Source organism: Rhinopithecus roxellana, chromosome 19, assembly GCF_007565055.1.
Source record: "Rhinopithecus roxellana isolate Shanxi Qingling chromosome 19, ASM756505v1, whole genome shotgun sequence".
Classification (NCBI taxonomy): domain Eukaryota; kingdom Metazoa; phylum Chordata; class Mammalia; order Primates; family Cercopithecidae; genus Rhinopithecus; species Rhinopithecus roxellana.
In genome coordinates this window covers 8,724,958-8,751,805 of record NC_044567.1, presented here as the reverse complement: position 1 = coordinate 8,751,805, position 26,848 = coordinate 8,724,958, and the positions used below count along the sequence as shown (strand labels likewise).

General features: G+C 40.8%; 1 protein-coding gene across 4 annotated transcripts in view; it reads left to right on the top strand.

Annotated features, from left to right (window-relative positions):
• Positions 1-26,848, top strand: part of CA10 (carbonic anhydrase 10) — a 556,725-nt gene that overhangs the window by 429,270 nt on the left and 100,607 nt on the right. For all 4 annotated transcript variants that reach the window (XM_010372201.1, XM_010372200.1, XM_010372202.2 and 1 more), the window contains one exon: positions 9,240-9,425. In XM_010372201.1, the coding sequence (XP_010370503.1) occupies positions 9,240-9,425 (186 nt within the window). The remainder of the gene's footprint in view (positions 1-9,239; positions 9,426-26,848) is intronic.

Here is a 26,848-nt window from a genome sequence, read left to right as displayed (position 1 = left end):
TGCATTGATGCTTCCAGAGTTCCCAGGTAAGCAAGCAGCACACTGGCTTTTTGTATTCACTCTGTACGAATCAACCCTTTGATCTCTTGAGCTACTTTGCAGAAAACTAGACTAAGTGGTGTTCTTAAATCTCAGACTCACTAATTACATTGCAAAGAAGGCCTATTACACACCTCAGCAGAGTGGCCAGAGACATATAACAGGAAACTTCTGTTGCAAAGAAAGGTCACCTAATTCATGACATGGCTATTGGACCTTCTTCACTGAGTGGCCTTCCAACATTATGGGCTCAGCCATCTAGTTGCTCAGCACTACGAAAGGCAGGTATGACCCATCTCTCAACTCCCAGCAAGCGGGGATTGGAACTGCCCTGTCACCCTGGGTCTAGACCGGGTCTGGACAAATTAAACCCAATCTGGCATAACCATGCAGGCATCGTATTTTAATTAAGAATTGATTCCTAACCCCAGAAGCTTTTTAAAAACTTACCTCATCTCCCCAACACTCTTCCTACCAACTCTGACTTCTCTTTCAAAGAGCTATAGAATGTGCAGTCAAATAGGCCTGGGCTAGAATTCTGGGACTGCCAATTTCTAACTGTGGTGCTTTAAGTAAAATTCTTTAACCCCTTTGAGCTTCTGTCTCCTCAAACGTAGAATATGGATAATGCCTTCCTCACCTGGGCAGCATAAGGATGAAATGAGATGATGTATAGAAAGGGCCTGAATACACAGCCCAGAGTACACCACAGTCAAGCCACTGTTGTGGATGTTGTGATCCATCACCACCCAGTGTGTTTATAGTTACGTGTTTTATAGTTATAGTAAAAGAAAAATCTGTTGATTCAAGCTCATTCTTGTTGGTTTAAAAAAAAAAAAAAAAAATCTGCTGAATAAGACTGTATCCCAAATCCCAAAGGCAGGAATGCCAACTCTCCTATGTTATCAGTGAACAGGGCCCAGGTGCCAATTCCATATAGAATAGTAAATAAATAAAAAGGACGTTATTACATTTCTGAAATGTACATGGTCACTGAGAAATGGGAGTGCACCCTCTCTACAGTGACTTGGAAGCTGCTCTTTGAAACCCTGGGAAGACCATGAGCTTTCGGTCATGAGGATTTGAATTCTAGTCCCCTCACTTATTCCTTTTGTATTTTTGAGTAGAACTCTTAGCCTACCTGTACCTGGTTTTCTAATCTAAAAAGTGGTACAACACCTGACACATAGTAAATCCTCCAGATTAGTAGGTGTCCTCCACCCTTCCTTTCCTAACTAACTGGGTTAAGAATGCAAGTAGCTCCTGTACACGTCAGATGGGCCATCTCTTCCTTCTACAAGACTGAAATTCTATTTCCTCTCAGCTACTCCATGTGTAGTGTTATATTTCCGTTTAAGCTGTAGAGAATTATTTTTTACTATATTAGAGGAGATCTGAGTCAGACTGCCTTGAGAGAGAACGTATCAGAAACCTCACATAATCTTTGTGTCACATCAAGCAAGTAGCTACTTATTGAATCTTTTGGAATTTCTGAAGGTAAGATTTCCCCTAGCTTAGCTTTCTGCAATAAACATCCACCCTACAAGCGCTATCTCCATTAAACCAAAAGACCTTTGGCATGTGTATTTTGTGAATTGGTCTTTGTAAAAGATATACCTCCTCTTCTTTTTTATTTCAAAATATGAGTTTATACAACATCTAAAACCAAAAATAATAAGGGATTTACATCAAAATAATCTCCATGGTCCCATCTATACTCAAGGATAAACCTGCCTTGTTCTTTAACAAGAAAAGTTAAATTATTTCTTTAAAATTGTTCTATCATTCAGATGTGCATTTTTTCAAACTGGTTCTCCTTCCCTGTGACTGGCATTTGGAAGACAGTCTTTGTATAGCTGACTTTTAAAATTATGTGATGTAGGAAATATATAGATAAAATGCATGTGTTTGTATTATATATAATATACATATATGTATATGTAATATATACAGATATAGATAAGGTAGCCATATAATATATGCATGTATATATACACACATGCATATTTGTATAATATATATAACTCTTTATGTGCGGTATCAGAACAACTACTTGGTTAAGAGCTATTTGAACAGATGTAATAAAGAAGGCAAATAGAATTTGAAAATAAGGGTAGTGGTTAATTGATGTGTTAACTTGGCTGGGACATGGCACTCAATATTTGGTCAAACATTAATTGGGATATTTCTGTGAGAGTGTCTATGGATGAGATAAACATTTAAATCAGTGGAATTTGAGTAAAGCAGATTGCCCTGCATAAGGTTGATGGGCCTCATCCAATCAGTGGAAGGCCTCAAGAGATCAAAAACACTGCACTCCCTGAATAAGAAGGAATTCTGCAGCAGGGGACCTTCAGAGGTAAAATGCAGCATCAGCTCTTGTCTCCAGCCTGCAGGCCCACCCTGCCAATGTCCATTATTAGATGAGACAATTTCTTAAAATCTCTTTATTTTACGTGTGTGTGTGTGTGCGTGCACACGTGTTGTCTCTTTATTTTACCTATATATATGTATACACACACACCATTTTACCTATATATAATACACACACACACATACTATTCTGTTTCTCTAGAGAACCCTGAGTAAACAGTAAGTAATCCTAAACATCCTGAACTCCAAAATACTGTGAGGCTCCTACACTCTCAACCCACCTCTTGAAGAAAATGCCGTAATATTACGTTGTTAAATAACCATCTTTGGCTGGGTGTGGTGGCTCACGCCTGTAATCCCAGCACTTTGGGAGGCCGAGGCAGGTGGATCACCTAAGGTCAGTAGTTCGAGACCAGCCTGGCCAATATGGTGAAACCCCATCTCTACTAAAAATACAAAATTTAGCCGGGCATGATGGCAGGTGCCTATAATCCCAGCTATTCGGGAGGCTGTGGTGGGAGAGTCACTTGAACCCAGGAGGTGGAGGTTGCAGTGAGCCAAGATCACGCCACTACACTCCAGCCTGGGTGACAGAGTGAGACTCTGGCTCAAAAAAAAAAAAAAAAAAAAAAAAAAAAAAAAAAAAAAAAAAAAAAAAAAAGCTGCACAACTTAACACTTTCCAGTGGTTAAAAGCATAGCTTTAGAGCCAAAGATAGCTGAGGTCAAGTTCTGACCCCCGATTGATGGCGGTTTGCTTCTATGGAAAGTGCCATAGAAACCAGGTAAGACAGGTATGCCCTGTGGGAGGCCTTCCCTCCACATGTGGGTTTAGCCTAATATCTTCCCACTGAGAATAAGCAAATGGTAGGGTGTCAAGTACCACACCATGTTTGGTGCTGGGTTTGGTGAGGGAGAAATTGTGATGATTAACAGAGAAAGTTCAGGTTCAGAATTTACCACCAACCCCTGTGACACCCCGTAAAGGTTCTAACCAAGATGCCATCTGTTATGAACAGGATCGTAGATGACTTTCAAAGAAGGAAAATTTTTCTTACCTTAAAAATGCATTGACTGGCTGGGCGCGGTGGCTCACGCCTGTAGTCCCAGCACTTTGGGAGGCCGAGGCGGGCGGATCACAAGGTCAGGAGATCGAGACCATCCTGGCTAACACAGTGAAACCCCATCTCTACTAAAAATACAAAAAATTAGCCGGGTGTGGTGGTGGGCGCCTATAGTCCCAGCTACTCGGGAGGCTGAGGCAGGAGAATGGTGTGAACCCAGGAGGCGGAGCTTGCAGGGAGCCGAGATGGCGCCACTGCACTCCAGCTTGGGTGACAGAGTGAGACTCCATCTCAAAAAAAAAAAAAAAAAAAAAAAAAAATACGTTGACCAAATTTATTTCCCTCTAACATGATGGTGTCACCAGAATGAAAAAAGATGACCCCATTTATTAGAGGCCCTGAATCACAGACAGCTTCAAAGCACTGTGTTTGCTATGCAAGGATATCTAATTTTGCAAAATAAATACACCAGGCTAAAATTTTTGCTTTGCAAAAGAATATATTACTTCTAGATGGTTTCAAGTTATCAAGATAATATTGATTGACATAAAACCTGGACAGGCATATCTGTGGAGGACCTATTACCTGCTTCCCTCAATATATGTAGCTCCAGTCTCAAACCAGTATGAATTCTGCAGGTGAGGAAATTGAGGGACTTCCTTAACCTTCAGGTTTCTCGAAGCCTCCTCCTGGGATGAACTTCAGCAGCCTAGTGTCCAGTTATAGTCCTCTCTTTTCCTGAAAAAGATCCCACTTTTTCTGGAACTACCTAAGATCTGCAAATACAGACTGGAGAAGAAATGAAAATCCCCAACATATTTTTTATTTACTTATTTTTTATTTTAATTTTAATTTTTTTTATTTATTTGTTTTTGAGATGGAGTCTCACTCTGTCACCCAGGCTGTAGTGGTGCGATCTCAGCTACTGCAACATCCACCTCCTGGGTTCAAGCAATTCTCCTGCCTCAGCCTTCCGAGTAGCTGGGATTACAGGCACACACCACCACACCTGGCTAATTGTATTTTTAGTAGAGACGGGGTTTCACCATGTTGGCCAGGCTGGTCTCAAGCCCCTGACCTCAGGTGATCCGCCTGCTTCGACCTCCCAAAATGCTAGGATTACAGGCATGAGCCAATGTGCCTGGCCCCCCAACGTATTTTTTTTTTTTTTTTATCTGAAATGAGCAAGGACACTCGCGTTTGCTTACATCGAGATCATTAGTCTTGGAATCAGAAGACCTGGGTTTGCCACCTGCCACTGTGTGATTCTGGATAAGTCACTGAACCTTCACCAACCCCCACTTCCTTTGCTGTTAAAATGGATAGCACACACATCTCACACCTTATTTTGCAGTGAATTAAGATAAAACAAAAAGAACTGTGAGGCAGCCAGAGGCAACCTGGACATCCCTTGCAGCTTCAACTTCTCCATTCTGTTTTGTTTCCTGGTCTGTATAATACAACTTTTTTCAACATGCTGTGCACCAAAGTAGTTCATTGAAAACACAGTAATTAGCATTCGAGATAAAATGACACTACTGCAATGTTAATTACTACAGTGCAGATGTACCCTTAGATATCATACATAATGTTGTCAAGCCTTTATTTTTAAATTAAAGTGCAACAAACCATACCCTGGCTACACAGCTTTTTTTTTGATTAATACAAATTAATGTTATTTTCGTGTCTAGAGAAAGAGTGGGGATAAGGGGGTGTTGCATCTCATTGTGAGAACACGTAGGAAAATGAGAGCAGTTATGGATTGCCCATAACTTTGTGCCCCCATTCAGGTCTCTCCATAATGGAGTGTGAGCTCCATGATGGCAGGGAGAGGGACTGGCTTTGCTCACAGTCATACTGTCCCCAGCTCCTAGCACACAGTTAGGTGCACTGAATGTTTTGTTCTGAGTAAATGGCCAACTGAATGAATGAATGAAGACAGAGCCATGTATGCAGAAGGGGTCTGGAAGTGGGATCGAAGAACTAGAAGGCACTCTGGTGTATTCCTGCTTCTGGTTTGGGATTTGCTTCGTGGCCTTCAAGATGATCTTGCATTCTCCTCATGTCTAGTGCCTTAAAATCCAAAATGAGAGGCCAGTGAATCCTCACAAGGCAGAAGTTAGCTCCAGTTCTTCAGGATGACATTTAACAAGCAACATTATATTCCACCAGGCTCTGGGAATTTGGGAAGACATGGGGAAGAAAGATCAACGAGAAACCTTCAATATCACCTAGGCACCCATGCCATAATAGCCAAGAGTAAGGGAAGGAAGAGAATGAACATTTGTGACCATTGCATGTATTAACTAATTATCACAACCTCGTGAGGGCAATTTTTACAAACTTTTTATTGTTGTAAAATACATATAACATAAAATTTACCATCTTAACCATTTTTAGTGTACAATTCAGTGGTGTTAAGTACATTCATATTGTTGTACAACCATTACCACCATCTGTTTCCAGAACTCTTTTTATTTTGCGAAACTGAAACTTTATACTCATCAAATACTAACGCTCTCTTCCTCCTTCAGTCTCTGGCAATCACGATTCTACTTTCTGTTTCTATGATTTTGGCTACTTTAGATACAGCATACAAGTGGAATCCATTTACATTTAAAGTAATTACGGATGAGAAGGGACTTTGTCATTTTGCTATTTGTTTTCAATATGCCTTATAGCTTTTTTGTCTGTCATTTTCATGGAGGAAATTCTGTTATCTCTATGGTTAAGAAAACTGAAACTTCCAGAAATTTAGTAAACTACCCTAGGTCACATGGCTAATAAGAGGCAGACTGAGAATCTTTTGACTCCAGGGCCCCTGATTTTTCCACCCGCTGGTGCCAATGTGTTTCCCAAGTACTGGGAAAATTCAGGCAAGCATAAAATGTAGTCAGTGCCTTGATTCAATGGGCAAGAATTTTCTTGGGAACATTAGACAGACATAGACGAAAGGATTTCTAGAAGTGTTAGGAAGCCCAAGATACTTGCCCAATTACACAAAGCATGCATGTCATAGGAACCTGGAGCAATGTTTTTTGTTGCCTTTTATACCACAGAATGTCACTGGATTGAATCCCATGGTTCTGTGCTTAATGTCATTTGAAGGGAATTACAGAGATCCAGCCCTGCTGTGTGGGATCTACTCCCCATAGCAGATGGATGCAGCAATACATAGTAAATGCTGTAATAATGTGCACACTGTTTGACCTGAAATTTGCATAATGAAATATCTCTGGATTAGTGAAAAGATTGATCTGTAAGGATGTTTATTACAGATTTTTTCTTTACAATAGTGAAAAAGTGAAAGGACTGTAAAGATTCAACAATCAGCTATGTATTTTTACGTGGAAATATGATGTAGACATTTCAAAGTGATATTGCTAAAGAATAGTTAATGACATGGAAATATCTATATGTTAGTGAGAATAACATATAAAGTCATATACATACAAGTGAAAAGCATTATATATTTATAATGCACATATATAAAATGATCTCATTAAAATATGGGTCTATAGGTATGAGTGTGAAAATTATATGCCAAAATATTAGTGGTGATTACTATTTAATTGTGAAATTGTGGTCTATTTGCTGTCCCATATCTTTCAAACCATATAATAATGCCTATGTATTATCTTAACAATTAGGAAAAATAGGTTATATTTAGAGATGGAAGTCATGTCAAACACAAATCTGTCTTGAGCTATTGCACTGCAAAGGAAGTTATGGGAAATAAAAAGAAGACAACTTCTGGTTATCTCACACTAACTAAATAGACATTTATTTGAGCCTGGAGAATGGGAGTGAAGTCATTGGCATGGATCATTTGGTTGCAAGGGATAGATAACTTGAGGTTAAAAAATGTGTTGGTAAGGCATAGAATATTACAAAGTACAGTTCAGGCCTCTAGAAGGAACTAGATCAAAGAGACACAAAGACATCTGAAGCTAAGTAGTTATTCTCCCCATTCCCTCCCCTCTTCCCCAGTGTGTGGTCTCCTCTGTCAATGTTGGGACATCTGCCTCAGTCCCCTCTCTCTGATCTGACTTTCTCTGCTTAACAGTATGGTTGGGACCAGGTGACCTTGCAGTTCAGGAACTCAATAGTTTCTGTTGATAGTTCCAGATTTCATAGGAGAAAGAAGATGACTGACTTAGTGTATATCAGCTCCCTTTTGCTACATAACAAACCACCCCAAACTTTAGAGACTTAAATAATTTTTGAGCTCCAAGCCTATGGTCAGTGGGCATTTCTGATCTGGGCCAGGCTAAGCTGATCTCAGCTGGGCCAGTCAGCTAGTGGATCAGCCACAGAATAGCCAGTCTAGACAGCCTCTCCTGGGACGGCTCTCCTCACTATGGTCCCATCCTCCAGCGGGCTAGCCCAGGCTCATTTGCATGGTAGAGGCCGAGGCTGACATGAGCTCCATGCAGTCACTGCACCACGTTGCCATTTCCATATTTCCATATAATGTCGATGTACCAGGGGAAGGTGAGTCTAGGGAATCCACTGTTTCAACCTGGAAGTGACACTTGTCATGACCCCTCCCAGCTCATGGCCCCCACTAGTCACATGGGCTCCATTCTACAGTAAGGTAGCAGGAAACAAAATGAGTCACTGGAGTATTTGGTGAGCATTATGGTCTCTGCCACAGTGAACAACCCAAGAGCTACTCATTCACAACACCAGTGTCAGAAAGGTGGAAAGGGGGCAGGCAAATGATAGTGCTATAGAGCATATATATGAAAACCACATCTAATGAAGGTATCAGAAGTTACAGGAAGCCCTTCAGGAATCACTAGGGCTGAAGGCTTGGCCCAAAGAAGTCAGAGTAAGTAGGAAGAAAATCCGAGTAGTTCAGCCTCCTGTAACCCAGAAACACGCCTTCCAGACTCATTCAACGTCTCCCCTAAGCTCTAGATCCTACTCCCAAAGCTAAGCCAACCCAAGAGAGTAGGAAAGTAGAGTTTCAGGTGGGAACGAGTGTTCTAGAATCAATTGTTGTTGAGAAGTGCTAAGGTCACAGTCAGGAAAATGAACCTGAACATCAAATCCCAACAAGAAAAGAAAGAAGGAAAAGGAATGCCCAGCAGTCATGTTAGCAGTTTGGAGGGGCTGGAGCAAGATGGAATCAGGAATAAGGAATAAGTCTAGGAATCTGTGAAACTGGAAGCTTGAGTGAATCCCTTCAGTTTAACACTTGAGGCCCACAAGCTATGAAGATTCTGTGCAATGTCTGGTTGCAGGGCAGGAAAAGGACCTAACCAAGACACACCATATAGGATGCTTGAGAATTCAGACCTAGGCTTTCCATCTCCCACGAGTGTCTGCTTCTGTTCACTCATTTTCTCTTCCCTGTCTCATTTGGCCTTCTTAGTATCTCACCCCTTGCTAACTGCTTTCTCCAATTTCTCAGCTGAGATTTAGAACTCTTGCAGTATCTTTCCATTCCAAACACAGTAAGAAGGACAAGTTCATTTTTTATAAGATGCAATGCACAAAATATTAGTCACAATTGATGAAGTCTCCTGTGAGTTCTTACCTCAAATTCCTAAGCCATCATGTGGTTTATGCCTCACAGAAATTACCATAGATCCCACATATACCCTCTGGGGCAGCTGCCACTCTCTACTCCACATGTGGATTTAGCCCATCTTCCCATCAAGAGGAAGCAAAAGGCGTTGATCCAAGCACCATGCTGGGTTTGGGGAGGCATAGAAGAAGGAAGGCCTTGCTTGACCTGTTGCTAATTGCCTTGCAGGTCAGTGGGACCATGTACAACACTGGAAGACATGTATCCCTTCGCCTGGACAAGGAGCACTTGGTCAACATATCTGGAGGGCCCATGACATACAGCCACCGGCTGGAGGAGATCCGACTACACTTTGGGAGTGAGGACAGCCAAGGGTCGGAGCACCTCCTCAATGGACAGGCCTTCTCTGGGGAGGTATGTTAGTCTGTCAAAGTACTAAGGTTAAATGTCAACATACAAGATTGGGTGCCTGTTTATGTCCAAGATGGGATAACATAACAAAGAGATTTTCCCTAATCTATGAAATGAGAAGGCCCATGCCTTCTTTCTCCATCTGTCTTTTGCAAATTGGCATCAAAGTCAATAACAAGCTTCTAGTATTTTCCAGGGAAGGCTACAATGAAACTAGCTCTTTCCTTCTGAGACACTGGTGTGGCTCTCTTGAGACTCATGCCCAATGATATTTCTAGAGCATTATTTCAACCCTAAACCCTCACCTTATATATATAATACGTCTTTACTTACACCTATCTGGGTGATCAGCCTCTCATGTGTCACATATGATAGCACAGATTCCATAACTTTTCTTTTGAATATAATGAGTCATATTTGCATAAAACTATAATATACCGTAAAATAAGTGTCAGGCAACTCAATAGGCTTCCTGAGTTTCTGCAAAATGGAAATGTCACTGTGTGCCACCATCAACCCAGACAGAACTCAAGCCACAGCAGAGAGCCCAACCACAGTTTCATTTATAGGACAAAAGCTATGGTTTAAACAGTTGTCATCTGTGGTGTGACACTTCACAAGCAGAGTGTAGGTAATTTGATCTCTTTTACCCCCATTATACTGGAGGGTGTTTATGAACTAGAGATCAGGGGTCCTTAGACCCTAAATGCCCTGTAACTAGGTTTCTGTTTAAGAGTCCTCAATAACTGATGTCAGGAAGGCTTTGAAATTACAAAAATACGTATCGCATGTGGTCTTTTCATTTTTTTAAAGTTCATGTATAAATCTGGCCTTGTTTTTAGTGTATTAAGGCCAAGCACTAGGAAACAGACCCACAATCTTAATGAGTCCAGCAGCCAGATTTTAATGTGCATTCAAAATGCATCAATAAGAGCCTGCCTAGGCACTCATCTAGTTACCAGGGATACAGAGATTGAAAAAAAGAAAGGCTCCTACCACAGAGGAACTCAAAGAGTGCTATATTCAAGTCATTAAAGTATAATATCATGCTGTAATGGGGATGTACAAAGGCCCTGGCAAACTCAAAGGAAGAAGTGACAAATTTTGCTCGAAGGGATCAGGAGAAGCTTCACAGAGAAGGTGCCCTTTGAACTGGGCTGTAAAGAGAGGCAATGAAGAACAATTTTAAGACCATCAGCTTTGGAGTCCAGTGACCTGAGTTTTGTAGTCTTGCTTTGATACGCACTGTGTGATCTTGGGATGTTACTTGAGCCTTCTAAGGCACAGTTTAGATACCTCTAGAGGTTATTTTAAAAATTAAGTGGGATTCCAGATGTAAGAACACTGAGAGTACTCAATGATTGATAAACAACGATAGCAGGAAATGAGGGCTAATGTGAGCAAAAGCCCCAAGGCATGTCAGGGCAGTGTGTGCTGGAGAAGCTGCATGAAGATTTCATCTAGCATTTTATCTGTGATCTATTAATAATGACTGTATAGACAACAGGGTTGAGCTGTAGTATGGATCTCCCTCCTGGATCTGTAGGGGAAAAAATGCTAGGATTGATTAGGGATGTCTGCCAAAGGCATTGTAATGCCAGGCTCCCAAGTTGCAGATTCTGAACTAGAGTACAAGAAGAAATACAGTGAAAGCAGGGCAGAAACTCAGAATTTGAGCATAACTGGGTACTTCCAGTCTGAATTAGAGAATATTCAAAATTAGATGAATTCTTGCTCTTAAGTTATTTTAAGGTTTGTAATTATTTTATCCGTTGGCTTACTTGCTCATTTTTTTCTTTTCTGTTATTTCTTTTTCTCCCCCATATCCTGTCATATTCCAGCACCTATCACAGCACTGCCTCAGAGTAGAAATAATTTTTAAATGAATAATTGATAAAATGTAGACGTTCACTAGGCTAAAATCTTTACATTGTATTATTCTTTAGTGACAGTTGTTTCTTCAGTATATGGTAAGGGTGCTTTGTAACTTATACATGAACCACAATTTTAGAGTAAATGAGTGCTTCCAAAATCCCTAAGGGAAACATATAGTAATTTGATCTCTTAGTGTATGAATTTTCCTAGACCTACCCCAGACCACAGGTATCAAGTACACCAAAGAATTTGCATTTCAAAAGTTCCCAGGAGAGTCTGACGATTAGGTTTGTGAAGCATTTCCACAATGGTACATTATTATGTGTTCCCAGTGAAGAAAGCAATGAGTGAAGAAAACATGTAAGCAGGGTTGCAAATCACAATGAACTGGGAAGCCTTGTCAAAATAATTTCCTCTCAGTCCTTCCCAAAACCAACTGAATCAGAGTCTCAGGATATAGGGTCCAGGTTTGTACATTTGTAAAACTTTCCCCAAGAAATTTTGTTTAGCGACCACTATGCCAATTTTAGGTGAAACTCCGCCTGAATTATCCCAGTTTTCTAAACAAAGGGGACTTAATCAACAAAATCACACTGCATAAAAGGGGGGGAAGGAGCATACTTTGGTAATTGTCCCCTGGAAATGGCAAGGCTGGGTGCTGTCTAGACTGATGAGACTTGGAAAACAGCTTCCCAAGTAGGGTGGTCACACACACACATCCACTGCCTCATTGTAGGCTTGAGCACTGGCCTCATCATAGGTATAATTATACCTTGCCCCGGGTAGATGCATTCATCGAATCACATTTCTTTCCAAACCTCTCAATGTCAGGGGTCTATGGACGAACTGGTATGGGTTTAGGTGCAAGAGACCAGAATTTCAGAGTCCCCAAAACAATGTTATATGCAAAGTAGTGCGATAAGCAGTTGACCTTTGAGATCCCATTTAAGGATTTCAGCGAGCAACAAGAGTTTGGCATCTTCTATGTAGCCTAAGGGAAGACACCTATGGCCAATGGGTGGAAGCTACATAAAGATGAAATTCAGCTACATATGTGTTCTAATGATGAAAACGATACACTGATGAAATGAGTTTGCCTCTGAAAATTGTGACTTCCTATTACTGGAATTATTTTATTTATGTATTTAGTTATTATTTATTTATTTTGAGAGAAAGAGTCTTACTCTATTACACAGGCTGAAGTACAGTGGTAGCACCATCACAGTTCACTGTAACTTCTAACTCCTGGGCTCAAGCAATTCTTTTGTCTTGGCCTCCCAAAGTGCTAGGATTATAGGTGTGATCCACTGCACCCAGCCCCATTACTGGAGTTATTAAGCACTGAACAGAATTTGGTGACTCCATAAAAGTGACTCACATGCGAATGAGCAGGGGAAACTGTCAATTTTAATGTATCTTCTGATGCTGAAATTTTATACAATCCGTAATTTTTTTTTTTTTTTTGAGATGGAGTCTCGCTCTGTCACCAGGCTGAAGTGCAGTGCCATGATCTCGGTTTACTGTAACCTCTGCCTCCTGGGTTCAAGCGATTCTCCTGCCTCAGCCTCTCTAGTAGCTGGGATTACAGGTGTACACCACCATGCCTGGTTAATTTTTTTTTTTTTAAGTAGAGATAGGGTTTCACTATTGGCCAGGCTGGTCTTGAACTCCTGACCTCAAGTGATACGGCCACCTCAGCCTCCTGAAGTGCTGAGATTACAGGTGTGAGCCACCACGCCAATCCACGATTTTCTTATAGAAATTTCCTTCAATTGTATTCTACTGAGGATTAGCCTCAGTAAAAGTCAATATATCTCACCCTGAAGGTTAACTTTTTAAAAAATGAATTTCAACTTTTATTATAGATTAGAGTGTACACGTGCAGGTTTGTTATGTGGGTAGATTGTGCGAATCTGGTTAACTTAATTTTTATTTTGTGCTACCTTCAAAGCCACCTTCGGCCTCTGTTTTTGGCTATCCTTTGAGAGGACCCAAGTAGACACTTCTAGCAAGAAAGCATGTGTTTATTTTGTTGACAGTGAATAATCACATTGCCATCTGCCCTATCTATCATTGCTGATCGTGATAAGTCAATTAATGCCAGGCATTTTCCTTGGCACAGTGCAACAGTCGTTATCTGAAGAGCTGTAGATTAATTGCAGTCTTGTCTAGTGAGGTTATTGTAATTGATGGTAATCATTTGCTTTGTTTTATAAAGCTGCATGGATGTATGACACAGTCAGCAACTGCATTTTTATGAAAATTACTCATGTCCTACACAGAGAACTCCTGGATTCCTTGTTGGGGGTTGGTGATAAATGAGCATATTCAGGGATTCAAATGTCTCAATTTCTTTAAGAAGGAGAAATTAACTTTTTAATAAGTAAGACCCTTAGCTTGCTAATCATGTCTAAATGGTTAATGTCCAGTATAAAGTAGGGTATTTATACAAAGAAGAAAATACATTAGCCAGGCAAAAAACAATATTTGAAAAGAATCATGGCTTGGATTCCATTGCAGTAGTGGGGCTAGACAAGAAGAATCTTCCTGATTTGGGATACATTGGACAAGGTCATTTAAAACTCCTTCCTTTAGTTCTTCTTTTCAAGGGGGCAGAGCGGTACACTGAGAATTGTACCAGCCACTTCATGCAAGATCTACAGCCAATTCCTCCTGTTAATTTCATCCACTCTTCACACGCTCTTGTGCTTCCGCCATGTGGTAGGCTCCGAGCTAGGCATGGGCCAGAGTATAGCTTCTGCCCACAGATGTGTAAAGTCTATTGAGGGATATGTATATTGATAATACCACATAATATGGATTATATCTGAAGCTTATTCCAGAAGGGGATTATGAAATAGCTCTCTCTGGATAGCATAAGGGAAGAAGGGGTGAATAGCTGTGCAACCTGACCCACTTGCTGCTCCCTCTGAAAGCAAGGTAGAAACACCTTGACCTTGCTAGATCTCAGCCTCTGGAATCTCTGATCCTGCTCAAAACACATCTGAGAGAGGGAAGAGTCCATAGCTGTTGCTATGGTGATATAGATAGGATGTGTTTAATTAAAAGGGGAGAATTGAAGTCATATGTAAAATATGGGGCTTTCTCTCTCTCTCTCTCTCTCTCTCTCTCTCTCTCTCTCTCTCTCTCTCTCTCTCTCTCTCTCTCTCTCTCTCTCTCCCTCTCTCTCTCTCTCTCTCTCAGTGGCTCTGAATCAGAAAAGAGAAAACAATTATCTCAGAACCAACAACTGAAACTAAACAACAGAAAATGCAGGCCTTGTCCTCTTCCAGGAATCAATTATTTGCATCCTTGAGAGCCTGGTTTCACTAAAGCAACACAAATTTGTAGGAATAAGCAACTAACATCAAATTGTCCTGAAGTGTGCTAGGGTATGAAAAGTGCTGAGGAGAACATCCTTGAGAGCCAGGGCCCCATTAGGTATGGAATGGCTTGTGAGGAGTGCTCAGGCAATGTGATTAGCACTTTCCTGCTCTGCCACGACCTCCTGGTAGAGATGCTCCATTGACACAATTGGAGATTGAGAGAGAATGAGGACTGGGATGTTTAAGAACAGGTACATGGACAATACATATGGAAGCGCTACTTATATGCCACGGTAAAGCTGCTCCCTCTACTCTGAATGCCAGCCCCATCTCCCTTCCCCCATCCACCAGTCCCCCATCATAGCTTCCCAAGCCACTTACTCTCCTCCCAGACAGGAAGGTCCTGCCTCCTTTTGACTTCCAGAGGATCCTGTGTATTCATCTATTATAGGGGTTTACAAACCATACCCTGTGGGCCAAGTCCAGCCTAGGAGCTAAGAATGGTTTACATTTTTAAAGGATGCTATTAAAAAGAGAGAAACTGACTGACCATATGCAGCTTGCAGAAGCCAAAATATTTACTACCTGGCCTTTTTAGCTGACCCCAATATATTATATTGCCCATCACTGTGGGTCTTGTAACTGTTTAATCTCACTTCTATTGGAACCATAGTCATTCATTGATGGGAATTTTATACTGATTATTGCTGTGTTCCCAGCATGTCACACATTGTCTGAACATGAGGATAGTCAATAAATATTTGCTGAATGAGGGAATAAATACCTTGGTAAACCTCTTAAGGACAAGATCTATTCATCTTTGCATGCCATGCACCTAGCACAGGGCCTGACATACAGTCAGTCAGTGCTGAAGTGGTGTTTGTGCAGTCAACAATTCAGTCAACCATTTGTGTCCCAGGAACAAAAATCTTATAGTCCTTTTTTTTCCCCCTGAAATTCTGATGTTGCATCCATTGACTATACAGGAAATATACAGCCCCATTTAATTTGAAGATGGAGCATTTAAATGAAGGCTACCCAAAGCATTAAATTCCATTAGAAAGAGTAAAAGAGGAAGAGTGGTTCAGTTTGCAGTTACTACTAAGACGTGTTCTGGAATTTCTCTGGTAAAGAAATCTGCTTTGAGAAATTCACAATGTATTTAGAAGGCACCCACCCAGCCCTATCCTAAATGTGGTAAAGGACACAAAATGATTGAACAATTAAGTGCTACCCTGGAGCTATTTAAGAGCCATTGGAAGTACAGGGCATAGACTTGAATGAATTACTGTGTAGCACAATCTAGAACTCACCCAGTCGTGCCCATAGGTGGCTGCAGAATCTCACTGCCAACACTTGGCCACTGTTCATGCTTTGTGGTTTACCTTCATTCATTCATCCGGTTAACAAATATTGATTGAGTGTCTATTATGTGGTACAGTGAATAAAACAAATAAAAATGTCTACCTGTAAGGTGCTTATAGTCTAGCGGGGGAAGACAGATAATAAATAATAACATAATAAATGAGTAAATGTACATGTCAATTTAGAATATTATAAATGCTACAAGACAGAACTAAAGCAAAACAAGAGAGATCAGAGAATGAGGAGTGGAAGGAGTGAGCTACAAGTTTAAACAGCATGGCCAGTATAGGCCTCAATGAGAAGGTGACATTTGTGAGGTTTCCAGGGAGATGTCTGGGGAAGGAAATTCCAGGCAGAGGCAATCGCAAGTTCCATGGTTTTGAAGTGGCAGGGAGCTGTGAGCATGCAGGGAAGAGCAGAAGCAGCGTGGGCACATGTGTGAGTGATGGGGAAGGAGGTCAGAGAGGTCAGAGCATGGCCAGAGGCTGCTGCAGACCGCGCAGGTCCTCTCTACAGGCACTTTATATGGACTTTGGGTTTTACTCTGGATAAATTCCAAAGCACAGGTACAGAAATTCTCCCATTCGATCATAAACCTCAAGGAGGTTGCTCTTAATGTTACTACCTTCTTGGGGAAACAAAGGCCCAAGACCATGCAGGCAATAAATAACCAAGATTGAACTTAACTCAAGTCTTCTGATTTGTAACACTACCTAATGTAGCCCACAGTTTATCCATAAACCCAATATGAATGATTACTCATCTGCGCTGGGCCCTAGCTTGGTAGGGAAATTCAAAGACTGATAGGCCATAGTGCCTGCCTGTAAGGAGCCTACAGTATAGTAGAGGATCCTGTCTTTCCAATCAGACTGTTAACTCCCTACAGTCACAGAGTATGTTGTACTTTTTAAATATCTCCCCATACACATAATGGGCACTGGGTACATATTGCTGAGTAGAGATTAAATGAGTAAATGAAGATAATTTAAGAATGTAGCTTTCAACGTATCCAAATTATGACCAATATATCATGAATTAAATTGTGTAGTCATAATGTCAAACCTAATAAAGTTGTCAATACTAACAGAGGTTCTAGAATTTTTTATGTTAAATTATTCACAAGTACAAGGAAAGTAAATTCGGAGTACCTGGGAGAAATAATGGAACAATTGAGAGTCTGTGTACCAGAAAAATTCATTTGGATTCCTCATTTCAGCCCTGGAATTATGCCTAGGATCAGACTAAGGAGCTTTGCCAATGCTAGACATCAAATTTCTAGATTCCAAGAGCCAGTCCCATCAGAGTGAGCAAACTGGCCTTGGAGAAGCAAAGCAAACAGAGGCAGAAGCTCAGATGGTGGTAGGGCACATTACAGCGATATCAGCAAGCAGATGATGACTCTGATCTAAGGAGAGGAAGTTCTCCCTCTGGACATTTTTATAATTACTTCCGGGAAAGCACAGCCCAATCAAGTCAGCAATTCCTGAATTGCCAGTATTAGACCACTAGTGCAGTCTGAGAGAGAGGGCATTGCATTAGAAGACAGCCTCCTGCAGTCAACTCATTATCCCATTGACTCCAGCCTAATCTGCATCATAACTCTGGCCTGGACCCCCAGGATGGCATATGACAGCCACCATCCTCCTCCACTTGACTCTGATCTCCCTGCTGATGTTTCATCAGAAGCAAGGAGGGAGGTGTTACATTACAAAAGACAATATTAAAGACAGACATTAACTGGAATTTGATCAGGGTTCTGCCTCAGACCTGTCACCATAGAGACCATGGCTATCATTTTACAAGTGTTGAATGAGGCCTTCATTTATTTAGTAACCAATGACACTGCAGTTACAGGCATGAGTACCGTTCACCACGCTTCCATGAACTAGCTGTGTTTTTTTAACTCATTTCCAACGCCACAGGAATAAAATCAATTGGAAAAGGAGGTGTTAAATAAGAATGACCTATATTCATTGGGACTCTGATACTATCAACGGCCGATGAAAATTTGTAGAGGTTCTGTGAAAGGTCACATCTCTCATTTCCAGACATAGACCTGGACTTGGAAAGGACAAGTCTACTCCAAGTGTCCACCTAAAGTGACAGCGTCAGAGGGAGGAACTTTTGAGGCCATCTCTTCCAGCGCAGCCCCTGTAGGTACAAGGGAAAGATCAAATGCCAGAAAGGGCAAGAGACCTGCCCAAGGTCATGGAGATTGAGCAGTAGAATTAGGACCAGAACCCAAGTTTCCTGACTCTTAATTGGGGATTTTTAATTTTTTAAATAAAATTTAGAATTCTGTCAAATTCCAAGATTCAAAAAGCCTTTTTAGGTCACCTGGTTCAGTCACCTCACAGAGCAAATAGAGCCTGAGAATCAGATTTCCTGCATTTGTGAGCACAGCCCCATCATAAGGGCATTTATACAGTCAGCCTCAAAATGGCAGACATTGGCAGATGATTGTACAAAACATAAGCCATGATGAGCTTCCATGCGGAAATGGATCTAGAAATCACCAAATCATCCCTGAGAAAAGACCACCAATGTGAGAGCAAGCCATAATAGTGCCTGATTGAGATACATGTGAGAATTAAAGATTGGAAAACTAAAATACACTATCTTAAAGATTCTTCCTTGGTCTCAATATGAAAAGGCAATCATACTACGGCATTAAGAACCTAAGAACAGAAGCAATGCTTTTGTGCAGTTTAAATCTCCCCCGCCCATGTTCCCCAATAACCCTCCAGAACAGTTCAGTGATATTAAATGTAAGTTATCTAGATAATAATATTGCTAAATTAAATCATTCGATGTCTAGCTGCTCCATGGATGTGCTGCTCTACAATTCAAAATAAAGCCATTTAAAACCCCCGGATTCATTTGCACTGACATATCGATAAACTTTTGCTGAAACAAAGCTAATCATTTCAATAGTGCCAACTTAATTGCTCGCCAGTTGACAGATAATAAACAGACCTGAGGATTAAAATATGAACTAATTACCGTACTCACTTCCATTTACTTGATTTCATGTTCCATTAATTTTTTCGCATCATTTCTGGTGGAAGCCTTAGATTTATGGTTGCCCCAAATGAATTATGCCACTTTGTTGCCTGTGCCATGCTTGTGTTCAGAATTGGTTGGAAAGGGCAGAATTCTGGGCAGTAAATATTTAGCCGAGGGGGCGGAGCAAGATGGCCGAATAGGAACAACTCCAGTCTCCAACTCCCAGCGCGAGCGACACAGAAGACCGGTGATTTCTGCATTTTCAACTGAGGAGCGCAGCCCATCACCAGCAACGGATCAAAGCTGGTCAGAGAATGACTTGGACGAGAGGAGAGAAGAAGGCTTCAGTCCATCAAACTTATCAGAGCTAAAGGAGGAATTACGTACCCAGCGCAAAGAAACTAAAAATCTTGAAAAAAGAGTGGAAGAATTGACAGCTAGACTCATTAATGCAGAGAAGATCATAAACGAAATGACAGAGATGAAAACCATGACACGAGAAATACGTGACAAATGCACAAGCTTCAGTAACCGACTCGATCAACTGGAAGAAAGAGTATCAGCGATTGAAGATCAAATGAATGAAATGAAGCGAGAAGAGAAACCAAAAGAAAAAAGAAGAAAAAGAAATGAGCAAAGCCTGCAAGAAGTATGGGATTACGTAAAAAGACCAAATCTACGTCTGATTGGGGTGCCTGAAAGTGAGGGTGAAAATGGAACCAAGTTGGAAAACACTCTTCAGGATATCATCCAGGAGAACTTCCCCAACCTAGTAGGGCAGGCCAACATTCAAATTCAGGAAATACAGAGAACGCCACAAAGATACTCCTCCAGAAGAGCAACTCCAAGACACATAATTGCCAGATTCACCAAAGTTGAAATGAAGGAAAAAATCTTAAGGGCAGCCAGAGAGAAAGGTCGGGTCACCCACAAAGGGAAGCCCATCAGACTAACAGCAGATCTCTCGGCAGAAACTCTACAAGCCAGAAGAGAGTGGGGGCCAATATTCAACGTTCTTAAAGAAAAGAATTTTCAACCCAGAATTTCATATCCAGCCAAACTAAGTTTCATAAGTGAAGGAGAAATAAAATCCTTTACAGATAAGCAAATGCTTAGAGATTTTGTCACCACCAGGCCTGCCTTACAAGAGACCCTGAAGGAAGCCCTAAACATGGAAAGGAACAACCGGTACCAGCCATCGCAAAAACTTGGCAAAATGTAAAGACCATCGAGGCTAGGAAGAAACTGCATCAACTAACGAGCAAAATAACCAGATAATATCATAATGGCAGGATCAAGTTCACACATAACAATATTAACCTTAAATGTTAATGGACTAAATGCGCCAATTAAAAGACACAGACTGGCAAACTGGATAAAGAGTCAAGACCCATCAGTCTGCTGTATTCAGGAGACCCATCTCACATGCAGAGACATACATAGGCTCAAAATAAAGGGATGGAGGAAGATCTACCAAGCAAATGGAGAACAAAAAAAAGCAGGGGTTGCAATCCTAGTCTCTGATAAAACAGACTTTAAACCATCAAAGATCAAAAGAGACAAAGAAGGCCATTACATAATGGTAAAGGGATCAATTCAACAGGAAGAGCTAACTCTCCTAAATATATATGCACCCAATACAGGAGCACCCAGATTCATAAAGCAAGTCCTTAGAGACTTACAAAGAGACTTAGACTCCCATACAATAATAATGGGGGACTTCAACACTCCGCTGTCAACATTAGACAGATCAACGAGACAGAAAGTTAACAAGGATATCCAGGAATTGAACTCATCTCTGCACCAAGCGGACCTAATAGACATCTATAGAACTCTCCACCCCAAATCAACAGAATATACATTCTTCTCAGCACCACATCGCACTTATTCCAAAATTGACCACATAATTGGAAGTAAAGCACTCCTCAGCAAATGTAAAAGAACAGAAATTATAACAAACTGTCTCTCAGACCACAGTGCAATCAAACTAGAACTCAGGACTAAGAAACTCAATCAAAACCGCTCAACTACATGGAAACTGAACAACCTGCTCCTGAATGACTACTGGGTACATAACGAAATGAAAGCGGAAATAAAGATGTTCTTTGAAACCAATGAGAACAAAGATACAACATACCAGAATCTCTGGGACACATTTAAAGCAGTGTGTAGAGGGAAATTTATAGCACTAAATGCCCACAAGAGAAAGCAGGAAAGATCTAAAATTGACACTCTAACATCACAATTAAAAGAACTAGAGAGGCAAGAGCAATCACATTCAAAAGCTAGCAGAAGGCAAGAAATAACTAAGATCAGAGCAGAACTGAAGGAGATAGAGACACAAAAAACCCTCCAAAAAATCAATGAATCCAGGAGTTGGTTTTTTGAAAAGATCAACAAAATTGACAGACCGCTAGCAAGGCTAATAAAGAAAAAAAGAGAGAGGAATCAAATAGATGCAATAAAAAATGATAAAGGGGATATCACCACTGACCCCACAGAAATACAAACTACCATCAGAGAATACTATAAATGCCTCTACGCAAATCAACTAGAAAATCTAGAAGAAATGGATAATTTCCTGGACACTTACACTCTCCCAAGGCTAAACCAGGAAGAAGTTGAATCCCTGAATAGACCAATAGCAGGCTCTGAAATTGAGGCAACAATTAATAGCCTACCCACCAAAAAAAGTCCAGGACCAGATGGATTCACAGCTGAATTCTACCAGAGGTACAAGGAGGAGCTGGTACCATTCCTTCTGAAACTATTCCAATCAATAGAAAAAGAGGGAATCCTCCCTAACTCATTTTATGAGGCCAACATCATCCTGATACCAAAGCCTGGCAGAGACACAACAAAAAAAGAGAATTTTAGACCAATATCCCTGATGAACATTGATGCAAAAATCCTCAATAAAATACTGGCAAACCGGATTCAGCAGCACATCAAAAAGCTTATCCACCATGATCAAGTGGGCTTCATCCCTGGGATGCAAGGCTGGTTCAACATTCGCAAATCAATAAACGTAATCCAGCATATAAACAGAACCAAAGACAAGAACCACATGATTGTCTCAATAGATGCAGAAAAGGCTTTTGACAAAATTCAACAGCCCTTCATGCTAAAAACGCTCAATAAATTCGGTATTGATGGAACGTACCTCAAAATAATAAGAGCTATTTATGACAAACCCACAGCTAATATCATACTGAATGGGCAAAAACTGGAAAAATTCCCTTTGAAAACTGGCACAAGACAGGGATGCCCTCTCTCACCACTCCTATTCAACATAGTGTTGGAAGTTCTGGCTAGGGCAATCAGGCAAGAGAAAGAAATCAAGGGTATCCAGTTAGGAAAAGAAGAAGTCAAATTGTCCCTGTTTGCAGATGACATGATTGTATATTTAGAAAACCCCATCGTCTCAGCCCAAAATCTCCTTAAGCTGATAAGCAACTTCAGCAAAGTCTCAGGATACAAAATTAATGTGCAAAAATCACAAGCATTCTTATACACCAGCAACAGACAAGCAGAGAGCCAAATCAGGAATGAACTTCCATTCACAATTGCTTCAAAGAGAATAAAATACCTAGGAATCCAGCTTACAAGGGATGTAAAGGACCTCTTCAAGGAGAACTACAAACCACTGCTCAGTGAAATCAAAGAGGACACAAACAAATGGAAGAACATACCATGCTCATGGATAGGAAGAATCAATATCGTGAAAATGGCCATACTCCCCAAGGTTATTTATAGATTCAATGCCATCCCCATCAAGCTACCAATGACTTTCTTCACAGAATTGGAAAAAACTGCTTTAAAGTTCATATGGAACCAAAAAAGAGCCCGCATTGCCAAGACAATCCTAAGTCAAAAGGACAAAGCTGGAGGCGTCACGCTACCTGACTTCAAACTATACTACAAGGCTACAGTAACCAAAACAGCATGGTACTGGTACCAAAACAGAGATATAGACCAATGGAACAGAACAGAGTCCTCAGAAATAATACCGCACATCTACAGCCATCTGATCTTTGACAAACCTGAGAGAAACAAGAAATGGGGAAAGGATTCCCTATTTAATAAATGGTGCTGGGAAAATTGGCTAGCCATAAGTAGAAAGCTGAAACTGGATCCTTTCCTTACCCCTTATACGAAGATTAATTCAAGATGGATTAGAGACTTAAATGTTAGACCTAATACCATAAAAACCCTAGAAGAAAATCTAGGTAGTACCATTCAGGACATAGGCATTGGCAAGGACTTCATGTCTAAAACACCAAAAGCAACGGCATCAAAAGCCATAATTGACAAATGGGATCTAATTAAACTAAAGAGCTTTTGCACAGCAAAAGAAACTACCATCAGAGTGAACAGGCAACCTACAGAATGGGAGAAAATTTTTGCAACCTACTCATCTGACAAAGGGCTAATATCCAGAATATACAAAGAACTCAAACAAATATACGAGAAAAAAACAAACAACCCCATCAAAAAGTGGGGAAAGGATATGAACAGACATTTCTCAAAAGAAGATATTCATACAGCCAACAGACACATGAAAAAATGCTCATCATCACTGGCCATCAGAGAAATGCAAATCAAAACCACAATGAGATACCATCTCACACCAGTTAGAATGGCAATCATTAAGAAGTCAGGAAACAACAGGTGTTGGAGAGGATGTGGAGAAATAGGAACACTTTTACACTGTTGGTGGGATTGTAAACTAGTTCAACCATTATGGAAAAGAGTATGGCAATTCCTCAAGGATCTAGAACTAGATGTACCATATGACCCAGCCATCCCACTACTGGGTATATACCCAAAGGATTATAAATTAGTCTACTACAAAGACACATGTACACGTATGTTTATTGCGGCACTATTCACAATAGCAAAGACTTGGAATCAACCCAAATGTCCATCTGTGACAGACTGGATTAAGAAAATGTGGCACATATACACCATGGAATACTATGCAGCCATAAAAAAGGATGAGTTTGCGTCCTTTGTAGGGACATGGATGCAGCTGGAAACCATCATTCTTAGCAAACTATCACAAGAAGAGAAAACCAAACACCGCATGTTCTCACTCATAGGTGGGAACTGAACAATGAGATCACTTGGACTCGGGAAGGGGAACATCACACACTGGGGTCTATCATGGGGAGGGGGGAGGGGGGAGGAGGGAGGGATTGCATTGGGGAGTTATACATGATATAAATGATGAATTGATGGGTGCTGACGAGTTGATGGGTGCAGCACACCAACATGGCATAAGTATACATATGTAACAAACCTGCACGTTATGCACATGTACCCTAGAACTTAAAGTATAATAAAAAAAAAAAAAAAAAAAAAAAAATAAAATAAAATAAAATAAAATGAAGTGACACAGAATGCTTAGAATAAAGCAAAAAAAAAAAAAAAAAAAAAAAAAAAAAATATTTAGCCGAAGCATCCTAGGATATAGTAAGTGAAGGTAATTATCGATTCCCAAATACCAGCCAGAGTCAGTTCTATAAATCTATCCCCATCTCTGCAGTAAAAAGGGCAACAGTAGGGTTACTCTCATGATTATTCATTGGATCTGCTGGTGAGAGGCAGACTCCAAGAGCAATGGTTGGCTTGGCCTGGAAGGGGGGCTGTAGGGAAGCAGGGACAAACACACTAAGGGGAAGAACACTGGCCTGAGAGTTGGACACTTGGGCCACCGGACAGAGGGCAACATTTTGACTTAGAAGATCTGACTTCAACACTGCTCTCTGCCACTTACTAGCAGTGTGATCTTGGAAAAGGCAGAATTCAGTAAACCACTTTGCCTTTTTGAGTCTTTTAAACTGGGAGATGGGGCTAATCATGCTGGTTCTATATATATATATTACCCTATAATAGATATATATATATATTACCCTATTATATATATATATATAATCAATTGGAAAAGGAGGTGTTAAATAAGAACGACCTATATTCATTGGGACTCTGATACTATCAACGGCCGATGAAAATTTGTAGAGGTTCTGTGAAAGGTCACATCTCTCATTTCCAGACATAGACCTGGACTTGGAAAGGACAAGTCTACTCCAAGTGTCCACCTAAAGTGACAGCGTCAGAGGGAGGAACTTTTGAGGCCATCTCTTCCAGCGCAGCCCCTGTAGGTACAAGGGAAAGATCAAATGCCAGAAAGGGCAAGAGACCTGCCCAAGGTCATGGAGATTGAGCAGTAGAATTAGGACCAGAACCCAAGTTTCCTAACTCTTAATTGGTGATTTTTAATTTTTTAAATAAAATTTAGAATTCTGTCAAATCCCAAGATTCAAAAAGTGAGCCATATATATATATATAATATATAGCCATATATATACTATATATAATATATAATAAATATATATATGTATATAATAGGGTAATTGTGCAATGCAAAGCAAACTCTTCTGTGATAGGGCTTTTTAAACCATAAAGTGCTGTACAAGTCAGTTATTGGCTAGCCAATGACTAAGTTCTAAGGTTCACCTTAGAACTCATCTAGTCCAAACCAAAGATAAGATATAGTAGCATAATCACAGTGAACTAAAACGACTTCTTACCATCAGCTGTAACTTATTGAGCAAGTACTTTGTTTCAGGCATTGTGCTTAGCGCCTTGTCACACCCGGTCCTCACAATAAGCTTGTGAGCTAGCACTCATTAGCACCATTTTATATTCAAGGAACAGAAACCTCGAGAGGTTAAAGAACCTGCTTTCAGTTGCATGGTTGGTCCAGGGAAGAGAACCGGGTCTCTGACTCCAGCTATGCACTGGGTGACCTTAGACAGTCACCCTACCTCTCTGGCTCTGCCACTAAGTAGCTGCTTGATCCTAGGTTAAGTCCATTCTTCTAATCATAAGTGCCTGATTCTGTTACCTGAGATGATCTTCCAGTTCCTCTCAGTTCTGCATCAGCCTTAAGAACAGTTTGCACTGTTTCTAGCTGTAAAGTGAGACAGGAGCCTATTTCTCCAAGTAGTACAGCAGCAGTGTGAAATATGACACAGCATCATTCTGTGTTCCTGCGGAGGACCGTGGCTTCATTCACCCTCCCCTCCCAGACAGACAGCTACTGGGAAGTTACACACAGATGTACAGTTATATTTTTTCTGTCTTCTTTATAACAAGCAAGGCATTGTATATCTGTAAATTTGTATATAAACACATCTATTTGCCTCTGCAGAGCACAAGAAACCGTATTCCTTAATCTCAGAGGTAGCTTGGGTGAATTCATTATCTCGCTTTGGATCTATTTGCTGAGCTAGAAATTTCTGGACTCAGCCTTGGAAATGAATCCTGCAGGAGCTATTTGGCAACCTGAGCTTAGCCAGGAGGTTTTAAATCACACTCTCAGCCAGGAAAACGGGGAAGGCCCAGGAGCCACTAGATATCTGCATCAGAACTTAGCATCCCGGCACCAGTTTTTCAAATCAAATAATTGCGTCTGCTTTGGGGAAAGACTAATTGTGTGTGGACTCAAATGGCCACCCCAGAACAGCTGCTATTTCTGTAAGGTCCTCTGTGGGGGTCAAGCATTTCCTGCCTGTTGCAGCTGCCTCTTTAGGGCTAATGTGTTCCCATGACCCAGGTTAAGGGCCATGACCTACTTGCATGAGCAGCTGTTAATTGTGAAAGTGAAAATTGGTGGAGTTATTCATTCCTGTGTTTGAATCCTGGCTCTATCAGCTGTGACCCTAGGCAATTTATTCAACCTCCTTGTGCCTCAATTTCCTTATTAATGAGACAAATATGAGTGATGTCCATTCTACAGGGTGGTTTTTCCTCAGCTTTGTCGAGGTATAGTTTGCAAAAAGAAAAATT